Genomic DNA, 20,655 nt, shown 5'->3' with positions numbered 1-20,655 from the left:
TTGCCTTACACAGATTAACTACCGTACGCGTGCCTGTAAAGCGTGCACCGCCGCAAGCATCGTCACGTTGTGAGGAAGCCAGCTCAGCCGGACATGCCATAGATTTAGTTAAGGAAAAATATCCTGTTCGCTTGTTGTCGAGGTATTTACGCCTCACGAAATTGGTGGTTCCCTCTTAATTAAGGTACACATACAATTCACAGCACATATTAAATGCGGAGCATTCCTTAGAGAACCTTTGGCACTTTGAGCGTATCTATCTATCTATCTATCTATCTATCTATCTATCTATGGGATGCGGGTCGGTGAAGGACGGATCCCAACATAAAACAAAATGATGTTTATTAACGTAGTAGCAGCAGCAGGGCAAGCATGCCGATGCTGTGCTTCGAAAGGTTAGAGAAACAAACATGCAACCAAGCTTGGTAGCTTGGGTTATATAGCCGGTAGTGGTGACGTAAGCCTCCGACGAAACTGCGTGGCTGTGTTTTTATCGGAAGCGTGGTGTAGCATGCATCCGTGTCACGCCGGCCCAGACAGTGACGAGGCGGAGGCTGCGCCGGTTTGTGCGCACTGTGTCGCCACACCACCCCCCCGCGGAGTGCAGAGCCCTCAGGGTCTGTAGGAATCTAGGAGGCGTACCAGACGTCCAGAGCGTGTCGTGAAAGGAGCGGGCTGCGACGTCGGTGGCTGTGGACGTACGCCAGTTGAAAGAGTAGCGCTGCCAGGTTCGTTCGCCGCGATGTACGCGGGGGCTTGAGTCGGTCCTGTCCTGGTCGGTAACACGGAGTGGCGAACGGGTGCTCAATTTTTTCCTGGGGGTTGGGGCTGAGAGTGGCGTAGAGGACGGATCGAGAAACCGCGTGGATTCTGCGAGCCGTTCGGCTGACGGGCGGGGCTGCGGAGAGACGCTCCGGGAGGGCCGAGTGGGTCCGCGAGAGAGAGGTCGCACCGGGCGCGCTCGTCGACGAAGGCGGGACCGTCGTGGCCACCAGTACCGGGGAGGGTGCCGGCGCAGTCATGGATGACAGGGTGCTGCCGCGAGGGTGCAGTACGACGCTGCCATCGTGCGCCAGCAAAGCCTGTATGCGCTGCTGGGGAGTCACTGCCGGAGTCTGCGGAACCTTGCTCACCACGATCTGCACGCTCTCTGTGACTGGTGCGGGCGCGACGGGCACAGAGGACACCATACTGCCGCCCGTCGAGATGAGGGGCGCCGACAGGGTGCCATGATGATGGTGGTCCGTCCCTGCCACATGTGTAGCCGGTTGTTATCGGCTGGGGAACAGTTCCGACTGGCCATGGTGCGGGTTCGTCTGCTGCTGCGGGTTCGCCTGCTGCCGCGGGTGCCGCCGGCTCGTCTGCCGTCGCGGGCGGTGCCGGGGGCTCGTCCGCCGTCGCGGGCGGTGCCGGGGGCTCGTCCGCCGTCGCGGGCGGTGCCGGGGGCTCGTCCGCCGTCGCGGGCGGTGCCGGGGGCTCGTCCGCCGTCGCGGGCGGTGCCGGGGGCTCGTCCGCCGTCGCGGGCGGTGCCGGGGGCTCGTCCGCCGTCGCGGGCGGTGCCGGGGGCTCGTCCGCCGTCGCGGGCGGTGCCGGGGGCTCGTCTGCCGTCGCGGGCGGTGCCGGGGGCTCGTCTGCCGCGGCGGGTGCGGGAACGGCTGCTGCGGCGGGTGCGGGCACGGTTGCTGCGGCGGGTGCGGGCACGGCTGCTGCGGCGGGTGCGGGCACGGCTGCTGCGGCGGGTGCGGCCACGGCTGCTGCGGCGGGTGCGGGCACGGTTGCTACGGCGGGTGCGGACACGGCTGCTGCGGCGGGTGCGGGCACGGTTGCTGCGGCGGGTGCGGCCACGGCTGCTGCGGCGGGTGCGATGCCGTAAAACTCGAGCACGGCGTCCCGCAGGTCATCGTAAGGGCGAGGGCGCCACGCGAAGTAGGTGAGGCTGCGTTTGAGGTCACGCGGAAGGTGGTACTCTAGTACCTCAAACATGAATGCCTGCAGCCAGATGCCGTTAAGCTCCAACGCCACCGCGAACTCCTCAAACCAGGACTCGAGGTTGTATGTCCGGAACGGTGGCAGAGGCGGGTCGAACTGTGGCTGCCAGGCTTCAGCAGGCTGGAACATGGCCGCGGAGCTCGGTGGCAGTGGTGCAGCGCCGGTTGCGTGTTCGAAGGTCCGGGTCACCAGATGTGGTTGCGGAAGGTTGCGTGTTCAGAAGGTTGCGTGTTCGAATCACGTCCGGGTCACCAGATGTGGGATGCGGGTCGGTGAATGACGGATCCCAACATAAAACAAAATGATGTTTATTAACGTAGTAGCAGCAGCAGGGCAAGCATGCCGATGCTGCGCTTCGAAAGGTTAGAGAAACAAACATGCAACCAAGCTTGGTAGCTTGGGTTATATAGCCGGTAGTGGTGACGTAAGCCTCCGACGAAACTGCGTGGCTGTGTTTTGATCGGAAGCGTGGTGTAGCATGCATCCGTGTCACGCCGGCCCAGACAGTGACGAGGCGGAGGCTGCGCCGGTTTGTGCGCACTGTGTCGCCACATATCTATCTATCTATCTATCTATCTATCTATCTATCTATCTATCTATCTATCTATCTATCTATCTATCTATCTATCTATCTATCTATCTATCTATCTATCTATCTATCTATCTATCTATCTATCTATCTATCTATCTATCTATCTATCTATCTATCTATCTATCTATCTATCTATCTATCTATCTATCTATCTATCTATCTATCTATCTATCTATCTATCAGCCTACGTCTGGGTGCTCTCTGATCGCCTCCTTAAACCATATATGCCCAAACTCAGAAAAAAAATACAAAAAAAATATTTTTCTTCAAAAAAGTGTACTTCTACCCTCAAAAGAAAGCACAAGTTCTTTATGTACTGCCAGGTAAACGCAACACTGGTTTTCAAGCCGTCCTATACATATAGGACCCTGGGCATTAGGGATGCTATATGCGGGTGTGGAAGCCTTGAAACATTTCACGTGCACACCGACATTGCCCTTGTTCCTCGCCATGACATATTTCACACAAAGTACGCATTTGCCCGGAGAAAGCGGTCGGCACATGGCAGCATTAAAAGAAAGCAGTGTCTAGTCTTGCACACGGTGAGAACGAGGCCTGCTTGATGTGCTGTAGGTGGCGCTAGTCATCAGCGAAAGAAATGGCGATGTTAGAGTGCATCAAAGAAGCTTCCTTCGTCAAACCCTTTCCTCCACACACGTGTGGCACATACCCGCTTACCAAGGGCCGCGGTGTACGGGTATGCGCCACAGGTGATTGACAACTTATATGTAACCCAGGAACGGCGAGAATAGACATTGGTAATTTAAATGCGAGAGCGTTCGCAAAAACCGACACCGGCAGGATTGATCCAACGAAATCGAAGAATAAAAATTAAGATCCCAGCAGGAATCGAAACCAAGCATTCTGCGTGGCAGCCAGGTATTCTACCACAGAGCCACGCCAGGTCTATAAACTGGTTTGGAAAAATAGCCTATACAGGCGTAATATCGGTGCAACGCCAATCGTGGTGGTGGTGTTGGCTATCTAATTTTACAAGAAAGCAACGTACATTACATATGTACTCCTACTGTACAGGCGCCATATCAGATTGACGTCTGTGGTTCCAGTGATGGCTCCGATTTTATAATAGTCTAATAAACATTACATTTTTATTCCTATGATTCAACCAGCTATAATGAAGCTTAGAATGACAAAGAGCTGAGCTAGTTGGTAAGTATTCATTCTAAAATATTGAAGCATTGCTTGGCACCGGAGGAATACATTAACGAAAGTTACGATGATATCCCTATGATTGCACCATAAAGTGCACTTAGTTTCGATAATACTGACGCATGTACTCTAACGTGAGGCCTGATCGTTACGTCGCACCATAAGTTACCCTTAAACGCCAGTGTTGTCGATGTGCCTGGTAAGCCCACGATGTCCACACAGCTACTACACTTACAAAAACACGTCGATCCACCTCGTAACGCTTGGCTCAAAGCCTTAAAATACAGCATAGAAGTATTCGCTAACTGCTTCGCATGAAACGGATTCCCACAACGCGTGGGATTTGCCGAATTTTTTTCAGGCTACACTTCAGTGCCTCGTGTTTCTGACTCCTAAGTTTACCAACTCCGAAAGCGCATTATGAACTTGGTTCGTCACTCTATTAGAAATTGTATACCCACACTTTCAATTGACAAGCTTATAGTTGTCGCTTGCAGCCTATCGCATTATAAATGCGAGTCTTGCCTGATATGAAGGCGTGAGCGATACGCACTAGGCAGCACGTGAATAGAGGCAGGTAAAGATTTCCTGCAGCACCCATCCCGCGAAAATTTTGAATTCAATTAGCATTGAATCAATGCAGCGACACACCGTGTCGAATCCATCGAAGCGCGTCATAGTGTAGTATCTGAGGTGCGTCGTAAGGCAAGATGGCTCTCTCACGCTTCCCTCTGGGCCCGCTGTTTTATCCAGGTGCGCTAGCTCGAAGGCTGTACGCAGCGTGTGTCGGAATAGATATTGAGACAAGATTAACTTCCGATATATGACGTGTTTGATTGTAACTAGAGCTGGATAAATTCTGGAGGACGGTTTTCGGTCGTTCAAATGCGGCACCTAGCGGAACCAAGGATACTTGAATAATCATACCTGGAGTTTTACGGACGAAAACCACGATATGATTATGAGACGCGCTGTAGTGGAGGGCTCAGGAAATTTCCACCATGTGGTGTTCTTCAGCGTGCCCTGTCGTCTCACAGTACACGGACCTCTGGTATTTCGCCTCCGGCAAAATGCGTCCGCCGTGGCCGGGATCGAACCCGCGACTTTCTGGTCAGCAGCCGAGCACCGTAACCTCTGTAAAACCGAGGCAGGCTACATTGTTTGAATAGTGGGCCCAAACACAATGACATAAATTGGCACAATAGAGGTTCACTGAAGGGCAGCCCATATACCGCGTCACATTATTAGTGATTCGACTTGCAAAGACGGCTAGTTTTTGAATCCGCTTTCCTCAGCAAGCCAGTACAGTGCTCTGATATTAAGCCACAGGCTAACCACTGACCCAAACTCGCGTGGATCAGCGTAAACATTATAAAGTTTTTATATACGTGAAGGAAAGTTACCACAACGGAGAAAGTCTAGCCGTTTCTTGTATCTTTCTTTTTCTCTCCATTGCAAAGGGCATCATGTCTTGAAGATAATGAATTATAGAATAATGAGCGGTGATTAAACCACACAAGAAAGCCAGCCTACTGAACGAACAGGCATTTTAACAATTCTTTGAAACTTAGCCGTAGCCGTAGCCACCCTAAGGGGTGGCACTTCTCCGGATCTTTAAATAAAGTTCTTCGTACCGTACCGTAGCCGTAGACAGTTATTGTGTCGGGGTGCTTCGCATAGCATAGCGATACAAATGAACAAAATCAGGTTAAGATTGGGAAGCGCGAGTTTTCGTGCGAAAAATTGAAAGGAAATATAGAACAAAGGTGAAGGTTATTATGCTTGAGTAAACCAAGATAAACATCGTCTCAAAATTCGTTTTATAAAACCGGTGATCGCGCAGTTTACGTGCCCTGGCCTGTTCCTTGCCAACTATCCAACTCCAAGTTCAATTTATGTTATGTCTTTACTGTACCACAAAAAAAAAATTGCTGGAAGAAAAGTTTGCAGCGAACGCGCCTTACGCATCATGTGTTACAGCGGCAGCAGCTCTTGCGAATAACAATTTATGCGAAAACGATCGAGACGGACGAAGAATACAGCCGAGAAATTAGCACCAAGAGATTAATATTCCACGAAAAGTTAATTTTAAGGAACGTGCGAACATAACCGTCCAGCAAGGTAGAGCACAAAAAAAAGATTGAAGAAACAAACGTACAAACAGGCAAATATGTTAATGCCTGTATGAAGGGATGTTACCATTACCGTGAGCCCCCTAAATACCCCGACAAAACTAATTACTTTCCTGACAGGCAATAAACGAAAGCTGCTTACAAGACCGCTGCTGAGCTGAAGAAAAAAGAAAGGAAATAAAGGAAACGACATTCAGCAGCAGGAGGAATTGGGTGCGCAAACGTTTCTTGCTTGGACAGGGCACTTAGTGTAGCGGTGCCGTCATTACTGAGAATTGTCACACTATTCCCGTGCTTTTCTTCTAGTCGTATATTTACGGGAGAAGCGGCTTTGCTGGTTTCCATAAGTGCTGTCAGTCCCTTGACCTCGTGTCATTGCGTGGGCCGTCATTATGTTTGAGCCTTTTTTTGGTTTCGCGCACCGAACCTCATGCAAAAGGCTGCTGGCTGAACGCGCTTAAAAAGGCACATGCCATTGCGATGAACACGTCTTTGCCGACGTTCACATCACAGTGACCATTACCAGCTGCACATTGCTTCTGATGCACTGACTTTGTGCTTCTCGAGTTCATAATGCCTAAGAGAACGCTGAGCAACGTCTGCGATATAGAAGACAGCTGTCGCATTTTCGACAGTGCTCTCACGTAACTGAACGCGGCAGCTGTGTCCCCTGTGAAGGGCACGTCGTCTCTCGGCTGTGTTGTTATCTCTCGTGCTCAGACAAGGGCTCATAATTATGGCAAATGACATGTGCTTAATGTTTTTCTATTCCAGAGCGTCAGAGCGCTTTCTTCTTTCATTGGGTTGCTGTAACTCATGTTCGATGTCCCATGGAATGAAACGAAATGAAGCAATGAATATTTCGATGCTGTCGAATGATGTTTTCAGACATGCTGTTTATAGTATCTTGTGCGAGGGCCACGTCAGTTCTCCTCATGGGCGTCGAGGGTGCAAAGGATGCACTTCGGATCACCCCTCCAGGGCACATCAGCACGTTTTCTCAAGCCCCACCAGCACTCCTTTCTTCTCCCCTCCCCTCCCCTCCCCTAGCCGCGATGCAACTCGGGTTTGCAACCCCCAAGACAAAATCTTGTCGACGCCCATGGTTCTTCTTGACACTCAGAGTAAGATGATGTCAAAGGTAAAGTATTTTGCAGCGTGTTAAACAAGTCAATGTTTAAAATTATGCGCTTGCCCAGTTGCAAATCGTTACTTTTTGTGAGTTCCACAAATACTACTCGAATAGTTCAAGGAGGAGAGATATCTTGTTGGAATAGTATGGAAAGTTCGGCTAGTTTCCCCAAACATGATATTTTGCTGGCTTCATGCGTACCCAGCCGTGCAACGTATTGCAGACAGTTGCCTCGCTCGAGCGCTTGCTTACGTAATTGTTTTTAAATCTTGGATGTAGTTCGAAATTACAGTGCATACAGATGAACAAGACGACGCGCACAGCCCTGCAGAATAGTACAGAAGCACGTATCTTGTGAACAGCCAGCTTGTGCTGTGTGGTGTTACCTTCAAATTCTGAATGCGGTGCCACCTTCAATATGGTGGTGCCACATATAAAGATAATACTCTAGTTTACCGTTAAGTGATTCACATTCACCATCACCGCGATGGTTGAAAAAGCAGTTAACCAAAATAAGACAGCTAAAAACATGTGTGAAGGTTTGGCGAAGAGAAAAATAATAAATTTGGTGCTTACATTAATACTTATGCGACGTTCTTAGGCAGTTGCGGTCTTTCCGGCCTTTTATTTGCCTATTTACGGGCAACAATGCTTTATTAATCTTGGTAAGTGATGTCAGTGCCTTGACTCGCAGCGAATACTACAAACGCTCATAATTCATCGCGTTGCCTTGCGAGCTTGCACAACGCTGTCTCTTCCACGCACCTAACTAGAACACTTGCTATTGTGAGTGACAGCTCTACGCTGACGTGTCTACCCAACCGCGAGCTATCAGCGTACCTTCGCTGTCACGCCCTGTTTCTTCTAAGAGAAGCTTCTAGAAGCCATAGTTCAATAAGAAAGAGAGAATTAGAATGTTACTCAGGTTACCATGGTTAGCGTTACAGAAGAAGAGCGGCTGCAAAACTTGCCATGTGGGTTGAAGTAACCATAACGACGTTAATACTCGTCACGTCTTGTTATCCTACGCAAAGAGTGAGGCAATACGAGACATATTTATGACCTGTCCCGGTGGACCTGACGTCTTGCGTGGCACACGTAGGCGGCCCACGATGTTTGCTTTGCCTGCGTCTGTTCTGCGCCAAAAACGTTCCCGCTGTCGCTACAAGATCGCCCACCCACTGTCGATATGGCGTACGTTACTGATGTACGACAGCCCACATGTGAGGAATGTGATCATGTTGCCGTGCACCATTTGTCGTGCGCTGCATACGAGACAGGGCTCATCAAGTGCACTCCCTGCAAACCTCCTCATGACAGCTCATTATTCTTATAGTCATCTCCATCCTGATAACAGTATAACATATGGCAACTGTGCCCTCTGTCTTTCTCCTTACCTTGTTATCACGCTGTTTCCAATGACCCCCATTCCTCAGTGTACAGTTAAAAAGCTGCGTTTTTTTTTTCTCTAGCTAACCTGCCTGCTTCGCTTTATGCTCTCGTCTTTCCCTTTCTCTTTCTTTCTCTTTGTGATGATGATGATGAGGAGGATTTTGTAGGTTACCGGCGGATCTAGCCTTGCGATATTTGCCGGCAGTTACCCCGCCCGGTTTCCTCCTTTCACATTATGTTTAAATAATGTCCTTTTGTTTTTAAAGCTAAGCGCCGGCTGGCTTCCAAGAAGGCGTGCGCAGTGCGACGAAACAATGCACGTGCCGGTGACCTATGAGCTATCCCGCACACGGTGTTGTGCCGGGCCCCCATATAGACTGAACCTGCAACCTTCGAAGGTTGCAAGTTCGGTCCCTGCCGCCGGCACGGACCGAACCTTTACCATGGAGATAAACCAACTAGCGCAGTGTGGCACGCTATTGCAGTTCATTTTTTTGGGTAGAGCGCAAAGGACACAAGACGCAGACGAGTAAACGGGATGTTACCTGACAGTAAGCGTGCGGTTTAAATGCAGTTCACTGACAATTAAGGACGTCGCTTACCTATCTGCTAATCATACTTGACCAACTGTACTTTTATTTGTTATTTTCTTGGCCTCTCTTTCTGTTATTCCCTTTGTTGCTGTGGAATTTTGTCTATTTAATGTACTCTTTCGCGCAATAAACCTCAGTTGTAAGTAGCACCTTGTCCTGTTATTCGTATGAATCCTGTGTTCTTTGCCTTGTACCATATAATGAACTGGCCCAAGCTTTTACCTTAGTAGACACGTTTATTTCGCTCCAGGTATGTTGTGCGCATGCGCAATAATGTTCGCGCTGAGTAACTTTGTGCATGCTACACCGTTCTGCATACATTGGTCTCGACGGGCCAAAGAAGAAACGTCAACAGATATTTTCTTGCACTTTTTGTTCCGAGATGCCCTCAATCTCCATCAGTTTGCCTTAACGAAACGTTACACTTCTTTTTTTGCTACAGCTCCTTTTTTGCGAGCTGCTGCAATTATGGCCAAATTTATTGTACAAATTTGTTTGGTCCTTACGTATGCTCACAGTCCGTAACTGGCGAAAGCAAAAGATGCTTTGTATATTTGTCAATGTTCCAAATAAACTCAAATTCGGCTAACTCAATGTTCTAAGTGTGTGGGCGCTTACGTAAATAAAAAGCGTGGAAACCCCTTCATCGATATCGCTTTAACTCAAGTGGGTGACTACTCGAGCTATGCGATACTAGGCTATCAATTTAGAGAGGAGGTGCATGTTAAAACTTAGCATGTACAAAATACGAAAAGAAAATTTGAAAGTCGCAAAAGAAGTGAAGTCCAGGTCATTTTGCAGAATACTTGCATATTGCGATTCGCAACAGAGGCACGTGTGTCCATATCCTTACGTGCATATTGTACTTCAAGCTATGGTTTTCTGTCACTTTTTTACGTTGTAACCCCACTTCCCCAAAGAGCCGTAAGCTGTGAAGAAATTTCACGGCTTCGACCGCAGCAGTTACACATATAGGCAGCCTGAGTGTTACAAGTGACACGTCCTTTGCGCAATCTGTGCACCTGTACTGTGAGTATTCTTTTAAGCCGACATATTATGCGAACTCTGTTCTTCTACCTTCGATGGTTAAATATTTCAAATTTTGATACTCAATATTTGTTATTATTTTAATTTTGGTCTGTAATCTGTAAATCTGTTTTACCTCTTCTGTGTGTTCTTTTGAGCTCCTATATCATGCCACTGCGTTCTTGCATCTTTCATGTTTTGTTCTGACCCACCTCTGGTACTTCTTGTGTAGGGACAGCGGTATTTATAAATCAGAATAATAATAATAAAATCTTTACTACTGCTTTGAGAGAGAATTTTCTAGGCTTGCGATATTGCACGTACTATCGCGTTTTATTAGCAGTGAATTCGAAGGGGGCACATGACGGTGAATTGCAGTGTTTGCAACGTGTAAATTGCGCAATATTACGATGTCTTTTCTGCCTTTGGGATACTGTGTGACGCATTTACGCATCAATCGTGTGAAAAGGAGAAATCAGCACCATCTGTTGGCGCCGAAATCTTATTTATTAGCGTCAATAACAAAACTAGAGAACAATTTCCACGTAGATAGTTCGCCTGTCACCCATGACGCGAACCTCATTGCAGCAGATGCGACAGAGCTATAAGACCTGTCACAACCCAACGTATTCAGCAGATGGGCTCAGGATACGTAAAACCGAAGAGGTCTAAATAGAAGCATAGAATGCAATGTCCTCGGCAGCTTCTTGTCAAGTAGCGCACTGGTCCCTCCCCCCCCCCCCCCCCAACACCCTCCCTTCCCTTTGTTTCCATGTCAACATCATTTCGCTTGTTCATGTATGCTTTCTTTATATAGGCTCTTGTCTTATCAAACCATGTTGTTGGACTTGTATGTTGATATTGTGCAATAAGGTAACATTGCAAAGATAAAAACGTGACTCAAGGCGAAGAAACAAGGAGAACAGGAAATAGCGTCTCCCGCAACTAGATATATAAACTGGAACGCATAGAATCCAGACAATCGCAACACTCCACTTTGGTGGTAGACGACCTTAACAACAGAATGCGCCGAAATAACCTGATCTTTAAGGGAATCGTTGAGCAAGACTCGGAGACATGGCAGGAAACAGAAGGGCTTGTAAATGAGTTCGTTTCTAAAAACTTAGGGATTGCAGCTGGTGAAATTGAACATGCTCATCGAATAGGACAGGAAAGACCGGGCTATACTCGGCCAATAATTGTGAAATTCCTCAACTTCAAAGAAAAAGCTAACGTACTGAAAAATGCATTCAAATTGAAAAAAGTTAGAATTGTCTCGCGTGTGGATTGAAGAAGACTTTTCGCCGAGAATGCAACTGATTAGGAAGATGCTCCGAGATTTCACTCGTTCCGAACGAAAACCCGGTGAAAAATTCAAACTTCTGTTTGATAAGCTTCTACTCGATAACACGATTTATGCCTTGGATCATACCACAAACGAAGTAACTGTCCTGCCGAAGCGTCAAGACCCCGCGAAAACCCAGTGACGCAAGCGGGAACGCTGTGATACGCATCTGCCCATTCTTGTGTCAAACTTTCGCAGTCTGTTTCGTAAGCAGGATCACCTGTGTTCTTATGCTCGGCAGACATCTAGGCACTGAAACCTGGTTGTCACTCGATATTTCTGATCAAGAATTGTCCCTGTCTCGTGAATTTTTTGTTGTTTAGGAAAGATAGGGTTCAACCGAGAGGGGGCGGTGTGTTGGTCGCGGTAAAAAATAGTCTGGATGCTTGCGTTATTGAAATCAATTCCTGCCTCGAAATTTTATGGATTGCTCTTTGTCTGCCCGCACGTACTACTTGTGTCATTGGGGTCTGCTATCGCCCACCTGATTCGTCTCACGAATTTCCTGATTACTTGAATCCACCTTTTGCATGTCTGTGTGGCGCCCTCTCTCGGGGCACTACGAGAAACAAACCGCACGGCGTCGCGGCGCGCGTCTGCTACCACCGCCATACCCTAGCCATAGAGTGCCACCGCCACCGCTGCTGCATAGCACAAATCGTGACTGCGGCACATGAGCGGAGAGCTTCGCCTCGAGTGTTGTGCAAAGGCATGGAGCCCCCTGGGAGTGTTTACATACCCGGCGGCTACTTTTCGGTGGCCAACGGATGGACGACAAGGCCAGCATCAATGAAAATGCCGAGCAAGAAACAGTTGGATGCCTTTATGGCGGCAAGTGGTTCCCGTTGCTCCCGGCAGACCACTAAATTTAAGGACAAAAATTCCGCGACGAGGGGTACGTGCGCAACCTCATGTTTAATGAGTTGTCTACCACGTCCACGTACGGACTCCTCCTAAACTCATCGGTGTATACGAACAGTGATGGCACGAAATCAGGGTGCGTGGGCGAGTTGGACGGCGAACCTGCAAAATCCGGGAACATCGCACTACGGTGACTGGAAAAAAAACGGCCGCACGTTGTAACTTCGCTAAGATAAGCAAAATGCCGCAAGATTTATAAATCGGTGCGCGGCAGTCATGTCAACATACGCGAATCGTTTTTACTGAACAGCGAATGTGCTTTGACAACAGAAATGAAGCGCTGACCGCCCGTGAACGACAGGCCACGACACTACACCCTTCGGCATTCATTATGTTCTAGAAGCAGTATTTACGGCGACTCCTTTACGCCAAAGTAAACAACAGCGTAGTTACGCTGAGACCGAAGCGATTAAGGCGCACTTAGTCATACTTCGCTGTTGTCGACGTTCTAAACCAAATGCTGAAAACATATCGTACAAAAAAAAAGGCCGTAGCGCGACTTTCGTCGCTACTGAACTGCTGTGTGACGACACGGACACAACGCGGACACATGTTCTTGTCGTACGCCATCTAAGTAACAACATTTCTTGAACGAAGTGATTTTCGCACAGTCTTGCCGAGTCCGAAGGCTGCCGCGGACTGCCGTCTTCATTTTGGCGCTTCACAGCCCTGATCCACGCTTCACGGCGCTGACGATCGCGTTTCACCGATGGGAAGCGGAAAAAATGAATGTTGCTGCCGGGCACGCCTCGGGAAGTGCATCCATAAGCGGCACATGTTGACGGCATCGTGCTAATAGAACCAGATATATCGGTAAATATATTTCAACCACCTGCAAAAGTCAACACTTCTGTCACCGCTAAAGCCGCGGCGGAAAGAGAGGCGGCGGCGTCTGCGACGGCGCCGTACAGACCATTTCCCAGAGTCGCCGCCAGGAAGCGGCGCATGCGCTGTAGAGGCATGCAAAAGGCGGATTGTCCCTGTCTCGTGAATTTTTGTTGTTTAGGAAAGATAGGGTTCAACCGAGAGGGGGCGGTGTGTTGGTCGCGGTAAAAAATAGTCTGGATGCTTGCGTTATTGAAATCAATTCCTGCCTCGAAATTTTATGGATTGCTCTTTGTCTGCCCGCACGTACTACTTGTGTCATTGGGGTCTGCTATCGCCCACCTGATTCGTCTCACGAATTTCCTGATTACTTAAATGAGTCTTTAAGTTTTGTTCAAGACAGGTACCCAACATCGCCAATATTTCTTGCCCGTGATTTCAACTATCCTAATTTTGAATGGCAATCATGCAGACGCCTGGATGGCACAAGAAAACGTGAATGTCAATATTTCCTTGAAGAGCTCTCATCGTTCGATTTGCACCAAATCGTATCTGCTCCCACTCGTAATGATTCTCTTTTAGACCTTATATTAACTACGGAACCAAATAATGTTTCGGTAAATGTTTTGGATGGCATCAGTGACCACAATATCTTGCATTGCGCGTTCGTATGCGCTCTGCAAAAGCGTGAAAACAGAGCGAAGGTTACATTTGATTACAACCGGGCGAATGTAGACGGGCTTATCACTGACCTTTCCGCCTTTTCCATCGACCTTTTGCAATCATTTCACCAACGCGACGTCAATACAAACCGGGCACTCATTCGCGACAAATTGATCACGCTTAAAACATATTCCTAGGATCAAAATAACCACCTGCACGCAAAGCGCTTGGTTTACGACGCATGTGGAACGTACTATCAACAAAAAGAAATGTTTATATTCCAAAGCTAAACTATCTGCATCTGAGGAAAATTGGAGGCTTTATCGCGAGCACGCGCACTTATGCAGAATTGAAATAACAACAGCCAAAGACAAATTTTTCAACTACGACATTTCAAACATGCTTCGTAACGATACAAAAAAGTTCTGGAAAGTTATTAAGCCTAATTACGCAACAAATTCCACGGTGTCGTTGTCCAAGGATGGTAACATTCTTTCTCCAGCACGTGTTGCTGCAGAATTCAACGAGTTTTTTTCGTCTGTTTTTACGGATGAGGCCCCTGTTCCAAGTGACCTTGAGGTCCCCATTTTGCATTCAAGCATGCTCGCCATTACTATCACACCGGAAGGGACACATTCCTGCATAGATCGTCTTCCGGCTAATGCCGCTCCTGGTCCTGATGGCATTTGCCCTAAGCTTCTTAAAATGTCAAAACCTGCAATATGCGACATTTTTGCCGCACTTTTCCAGCAGTCTATCGACACGGAATGCGTCCCAAATGATTGGAAGGAAGCTAGCGTAATTCCTATATTTAAATCTGGTGACCCGTCTAACCCATCGAACTACAGACCAATATCTTTAACTAGTACTTGTTGCAAACTCCTAGAACATATAATTTCATCTGCTCTCATGAAGTTTCTTACAGAACATAACTTCTTCTTCATCAATCAGCACGGTTTTTTGCATGGTTGTTCTTGCGAAGCGCAATTGTTCGAATTATTTAATGACTTGCATCACTCTGTTCACTGCTTGCATCAAATTGATGCTATATTTGTTGATTTCGCGAAGGCCTTTGATAAGGTTCCTCACTTGCGGCTTGTTCATAAACTTACAGGTCTTAACATAAATACAAAGGTTGTTAGGTGGATTACCAACTTCCTAGCCAACCGATGCCAATCCGTATTCGTTAATGACCATTTGTCTCCGTTAATTAACGTCAAATCTGGAGTACCACAGGGTTCCGTGCTCGGGCCTACCTTGTTGTTAGTTTATATTAACGATATTAGTAATGGTATGTATTCCACAGTTAGATTATTTGCGGACGACTGTGTGATTTACAGGCAAATCAGTAACCCTCAGGACACCAGCTTCCTTCAGTCTGACCTTGAAAATCTTAGTAAATGGTGCAACAATTGGCAAATGAAAATTAACGTTAACAAAACAAGAGCTATCACGTTCGGGACAACGGCTAACCTCGTGTTGTACGACTACACGCTGAACAACAAGCCCATAGACTCTGTATCCACAATAAAATACATTGGTGTACATTTGTCATCAGACCTGTCATGGAACACCCATATAGACGCAATTGTCAGTAAAGCATCCACATCACTTGGCTTCATAAGGCGTAATTTGCATCCGGCGAACTCCGAAACTAAACTTCTTGCTTATAAAACCTTAGTACGCTCAAAACTCGAATATGCCTCCTTCGTCTGGAATCCGCATCAGGCCTACCTCAAACAGAAACTGGAGTCGGTACAAAATAAGGCTGCTCGCTTCATCACAAAAAACTATTTACGAACATCAAGCGTAACTGAAATCAAATCTTCACTCAATTTAGCTCCTCTAGAAAATCGCAGGTTGCTGACACTATTGTCTTTCTTTCATAAGCTTCAATTCAATCAGTCATCCCACGATATCTTCAATATCAGGCCAGCTCGTCATATATCTTCGCGACTCGATCACCAACATAAAATTGAACCTATTTTCGCCCGCACAAATTTCTTTCACTTCCCACCTCTCCTCGCCATTCGTGAATGGAATCTTCTTCCTGCTGACATTGTGCGCATTGTGAATCATGGGTCATTTGTAACTAGTCTAAAGTCATTTCGAGGACAAAGTGGAAGCCAATAGAAAAATTCTATCCTCAAATCACTAGTTCTGATTTTCTATGTTCTTTTCTTTTTCTTTTTTTACGGTTCGTTTTATTTATGCTGTTCCGCTTGTCTTGTTTATTTAGTGTTGTTTCTATTAGCTTCATGTGATACTGATGATGTAAACATTACTTTATGATTGTTTTTTACGTATTATAATACTGTCACACGTAGCTGTTTTTACACCATTCGATGTTTACTTATTCATGTACTCTGATTTCATTGTTCAGTGTGTATTTTATTTATTTGCCACATTAACTGTATCCCCCCCCCCCTATGTAATGCCTTCTGGGCCCTTAGGGTTTCTGAATAATAAAGAAAGGTAGGCTTTTATACACTGCAGCGGGATTCGCCTTTGCAATTGCGCCGAATATTCAGATATTACCGCATGTTTACGCTATCAAGCTCTAAAAGCAATCGTGAGTCCGCTCTACACAGGGTCACTGACTTAACACTGATACAGATATCCCGTTTCACATTGATAAAATGGCTCTCCATTAATTCTCGGGCTAAAGTATTGTTGCTTTTTTCGAGTATGCGGATATTGGCAAGATCCGCGTATTCGGAGGAGGAGGAGGAGGAGCAGGAGGAGGAGGAGGAGGTGGTGGTGGTGGAGGAGAGAGAAAAGACGCAACTTCTGCAGCCCTAGTTGAGAGCATGGTTCAGCGCCTGTAGGGGAATGGGGAGAGGGTAACACATATGTGAAGAAGAGAGGAGAAGGAGATGAGAAATGGCGACCTCAACCGAGGACGCGGTAGGGTGCCTTGATGCGCGTTTCGTTGCGCGTTTTGCGCACACATCGAGGCACACTAGGACGCGGCGGACGGCTTCTATGACCAGTTGTCCAGTCCAGTGTCCCCAAGGAAGCGAAGAACTGCCTTGAAGACCTGGGTGTGGCCGTGGGCAGAGAACAGAAGGTCCTTCTGTGTAGCCGCGGGTAGACCCTGGCGACGGAGTGCGGCGAGCAAAGTGGTTCGATGTGCTTGAAACGCTGGGCACGCACACAACAGGTGCTCAATTGTTTCGTCTGCCCCACACGCACTGCACGCAGGTGACGAAGCTCTGCCTAGCCGACGACGTCGTGCCGCAGGCCAGGAGCAGCCGACGCATAGACGCAGTAGAAGGGACCGATCCCTCCTGGAGAGGCCCCTGTCAGGCAGCCGGGTCGCTGGAAAGCTCTCGCCTCTATGGCACATCTTTTCTTTTTTCTCTCTTTAGTACTAATCACTGTGCTTTCAAAGAAGATAAAGTTTATTTATTCGACGGACGCTTGAAGACAAGGGCGAGGTCCACACGAAGTTTCGCTCTGCGGCGTACTTTTCATTGATACCTTGCTGGACGGGTGGCGGCTTGGGCTAGTCGGTATGTCATGATGAGTGCCATAGCGCGAACTCAGGACATTTTGTTGTTGAGATTTTGCCAACTTTTCATTTCCCCAATCTTTGAAAGAGTTACGCAGGCGCTAAACACTGAATTGCCGGGTTTCCTTGCTGGCTCTGTAGTTTTCCCCCGCTCTATATGTAGACACACATGATACGCTATTCAGCGATGTTCTAGTTGCTGACAACTGAAACAAGACACGATGACTGCAGAGAAGGGATTTAGCCTTCGAGTCGCTCTAGGCAAATGTGTAAGGGATCCTGCAAGTTTTTCTTTTTATTATTAATTTTCTTACGATTTAATGTTTTTCATTGGTATGATGTAAAAGGACATGTTGGCGCACAAAATACGACGCCGGCTGCTCCTAAGTTCTTGAAATGATCGAGCATACAACAAAATAAATAAACATGCAAACAGTAGTACATGGAAAATAAACACACGAGCACACATATGTAAAAAGTGATACACACACACGTTTCAAACAACACCATCATAACAAAAGGAAATGTCTGAAAGACAATTCATAAGACATTATCAGAGATTTAAAGTTTTCGTAGTTGGGTACCGTCATATTTTAAAAATGATGCACAATTTGACGGCACGGGCAGTATGTAGGATATGCAGATGTCGCATTGCCTTATCGAAGATGTAGGAGCCCACGACTTTGTCACAAAAAAAAATTCGATCAATTTGGCAACGAGACCAATCTGGAAGATTGGCGAAGCGACGAGGTATTTTGCACTTGCGATGTTCCCTCCCTCTTTCCCTCTCTCTCTCTCTTTCTCACTCTATCCAGGAAGAGACCGAAGGACTGACAGTGATTGAGGCGCAGTTGGAGGCGCGTTTCACGCCCCAGAGACCTTGACTTTGACGTCTGTCCTTCAGAACGCGTCGGAAGCGGCCGTCAAAGGCAAAAGGAGCACTCTCACTTCGTTATGCGCCTGCGGGCGACCATATACACGAGTCTTTCACGAGAAGGTACCGAGAGCTTGCGTGGAGTTAGGCAACGCACCACGTCTGGATGCACTCTGAGCGCTGTATTTAAGTGCTCGCTGTAGAAGGGCCTTTCGGGCTGTAGGCCTAAACATCCTCCGGCTTTGATCCCACCTCCTTCGTTGCCATCTCTGCGATCGCAGAGCGCTCATTGCTCAGGACTTTTGCATTAGAATGTGTACCATAAGAACGTGGGCATGATACGAGGCTTCTTTTTAATGTTTTAGCTTCTAGAGAGCACAGGGAAGTTAAACAGAAGAGAGAAGATCTGGTATGCTATCTTACGCTGAGAAGAGGGGGGGAGAAAAACACACAGAGCTCCAGATGCATTTGCCTGAGGCGAAAGCCATCCAGTGTGGCTATATATATATATATATATATATATATATATATATATATATATATATATATATATATATATATATTTCATTTGCGCGAGCAACGCAAAAACGAAGTGAAAGCTTAGCTCACGCGCCTAGAGCCACGCTTGAGAGGAACGCCACTCTCTATAATATTTTATTTTTTAGTCACGAGAACACCGCCAAGACGATGTGAATGCGCAGCTGATTTGGTCAACGTCTTTGGCAAGGGTCTCTTTTTCCGATTGTGCAACGGGTGACAACGACGACTAAGGTGTCAAAGCCCATCACGTAAAGTGCTTTCACCGAATCGTTGTAGTGCTGATGTGTTCGCGTATCCCGTCTTACATTTTCCAGGTTCACTTGCCTTAGCCTCTCTCTGGTCTTGCGCGGAAATGAATCTTTTTTTTTTTAAATCATTCTTGCTGGCCACATTTATTGCTATACCTAGTATTCGATCTCGGTTTATAGTTATACGCTGTTTCTTGTGGTATTTACACAAAATTCAAAGTAGCAATCTTGCAGAAAGCACCCGGCTCTTCTGGGTAAAACGAACAGTCGACTTTATTCAAGAGAAACTTTAAGCAAATTACAATGAGAGACGATTTTTTATTGTTGGAGTTTGATGAAAGAGAAGTGCACGAAACTTTTGGAAAACCACTCTTGTTAAATACACTGAGTTGCTTTTACTATTACTTATATGCAAAAATAACGCAATAATTGCCACCCACGGCTTCCGTTGCACGAAATAATAAGGATAACGAGATAACGCAATAATTCTCACAATGATTTACATTGCACGAGATGATATATGAATGTATATGTCAACTGTCACCAATGATTTCAGTAAAATATTATTCAGTGCAGTATGCTAACTCTATGTTTTGTTTGCTGATAGTATAGTGTAGCGCGCACTAGTGCACAACTGCGCAGATCCTCGTCCCAAAACCCTTGTTCTCGTCAGAAGCCTCATTCGTCGCACAATTGTGATCAAACATTGAAATCACTTCGGATTACAACAGCCAGTACAATGACCCTCCGCAGTCGCTATCTACTTTATCTGTTTTATGATGACACACAATAGATGGCGCTATTTAATAAAGCTGAGCAAGACGACAGGCTCACTACGTGTTGACACCATGGCGAGTCATCCGTCTGATAAAAAAACACTTTCCTTCACTCTTCGGCATCATAGAGTAGCACATACTGCTGTCTGAATGCAGCTGTTGCGTTTACAGCATAACAGCCTGTGGCGACAGGGGCAGTTTCTCAAGAAGGGCCGCTTAATAAAACATCGCGGCAGACTGGTCTTTCTAAAGCGAAATGGGTACTATATAGTTTGCTTGTGAGTGTGTAATCAAAGTTAAGAGCGTTTAATCAAACCTGCGGGTCTCAGAAAGGAAGGCTTGCGCAAGAAAGACGCAGCACACAAGGGAAAGAGACGACGACACTTGCGGAGACTTGCAACTTGCAAACATGCGCAATCGTTCCTTTTTAAAACAACGCACCAACTAGCCCCTGAACGTGTGCTACTCAAACCTGGTTAATGCAACAGTTCTACTTATGAGAACTTTCTTTGATTTCACCGCGCTCTATATGCTGTAAATATTGTAATTGCACTCAAGGCACATTTATAGTTAATAAGATGTGTGAGACGCGTTCTGAAGGGCACATGTCTAGATCCATTCTAGGGCTGCATAACGGGAAATCGTCGTTTTAAGTCGACTCGTTTACTTTGGACTGCGTTAGGATGTCACGGCTCGAGGCAATAGCCAGCGAGGGTCGTATCGTTACGTCATTTGAGAATCCTCTTTGGGTCGGAGCTTGAAGATCAGAGCCATTGCTAAAAGCGCTTGCCGTTCAAGCGAACTCAGAGCTAATGCTGAGCACTAAGTGTCTGCAATGTCGACAGTCTTTAGGGTGCTCAGTGAAGTGAAATTAATGGGCGAGAGTACTGTTCCATTTCATCAGACTTGCTATTCTTACTTTC

General features: G+C 46.9%; 1 protein-coding gene across 1 annotated transcript in view; it reads right to left on the bottom strand.

Annotated features, from left to right (window-relative positions):
- Positions 1–1,271: 1,271 nt before the first annotated feature.
- Positions 1,272–20,655, bottom strand: part of LOC125757341 (uncharacterized) — a 48,130-nt gene continuing 28,746 nt past the window's right edge. Inside the window, exons 6-7 of the mRNA XM_049412827.1 lie at positions 1,846–2,109; positions 1,272–1,361 (exon numbers count right to left, since the gene is read on the bottom strand). Coding sequence (XP_049268784.1) covers positions 1,272–1,361; positions 1,846–2,109 — 354 coding nt within the window. The remainder of the gene's footprint in view (positions 1,362–1,845; positions 2,110–20,655) is intronic.

The sequence above is a fragment of the Rhipicephalus sanguineus genome, chromosome 2 (assembly GCF_013339695.2).
Source record: "Rhipicephalus sanguineus isolate Rsan-2018 chromosome 2, BIME_Rsan_1.4, whole genome shotgun sequence".
NCBI classification, from domain to species: domain Eukaryota; kingdom Metazoa; phylum Arthropoda; class Arachnida; order Ixodida; family Ixodidae; genus Rhipicephalus; species Rhipicephalus sanguineus.
This window is presented reverse-complemented; position numbering and strand designations above follow the sequence as displayed.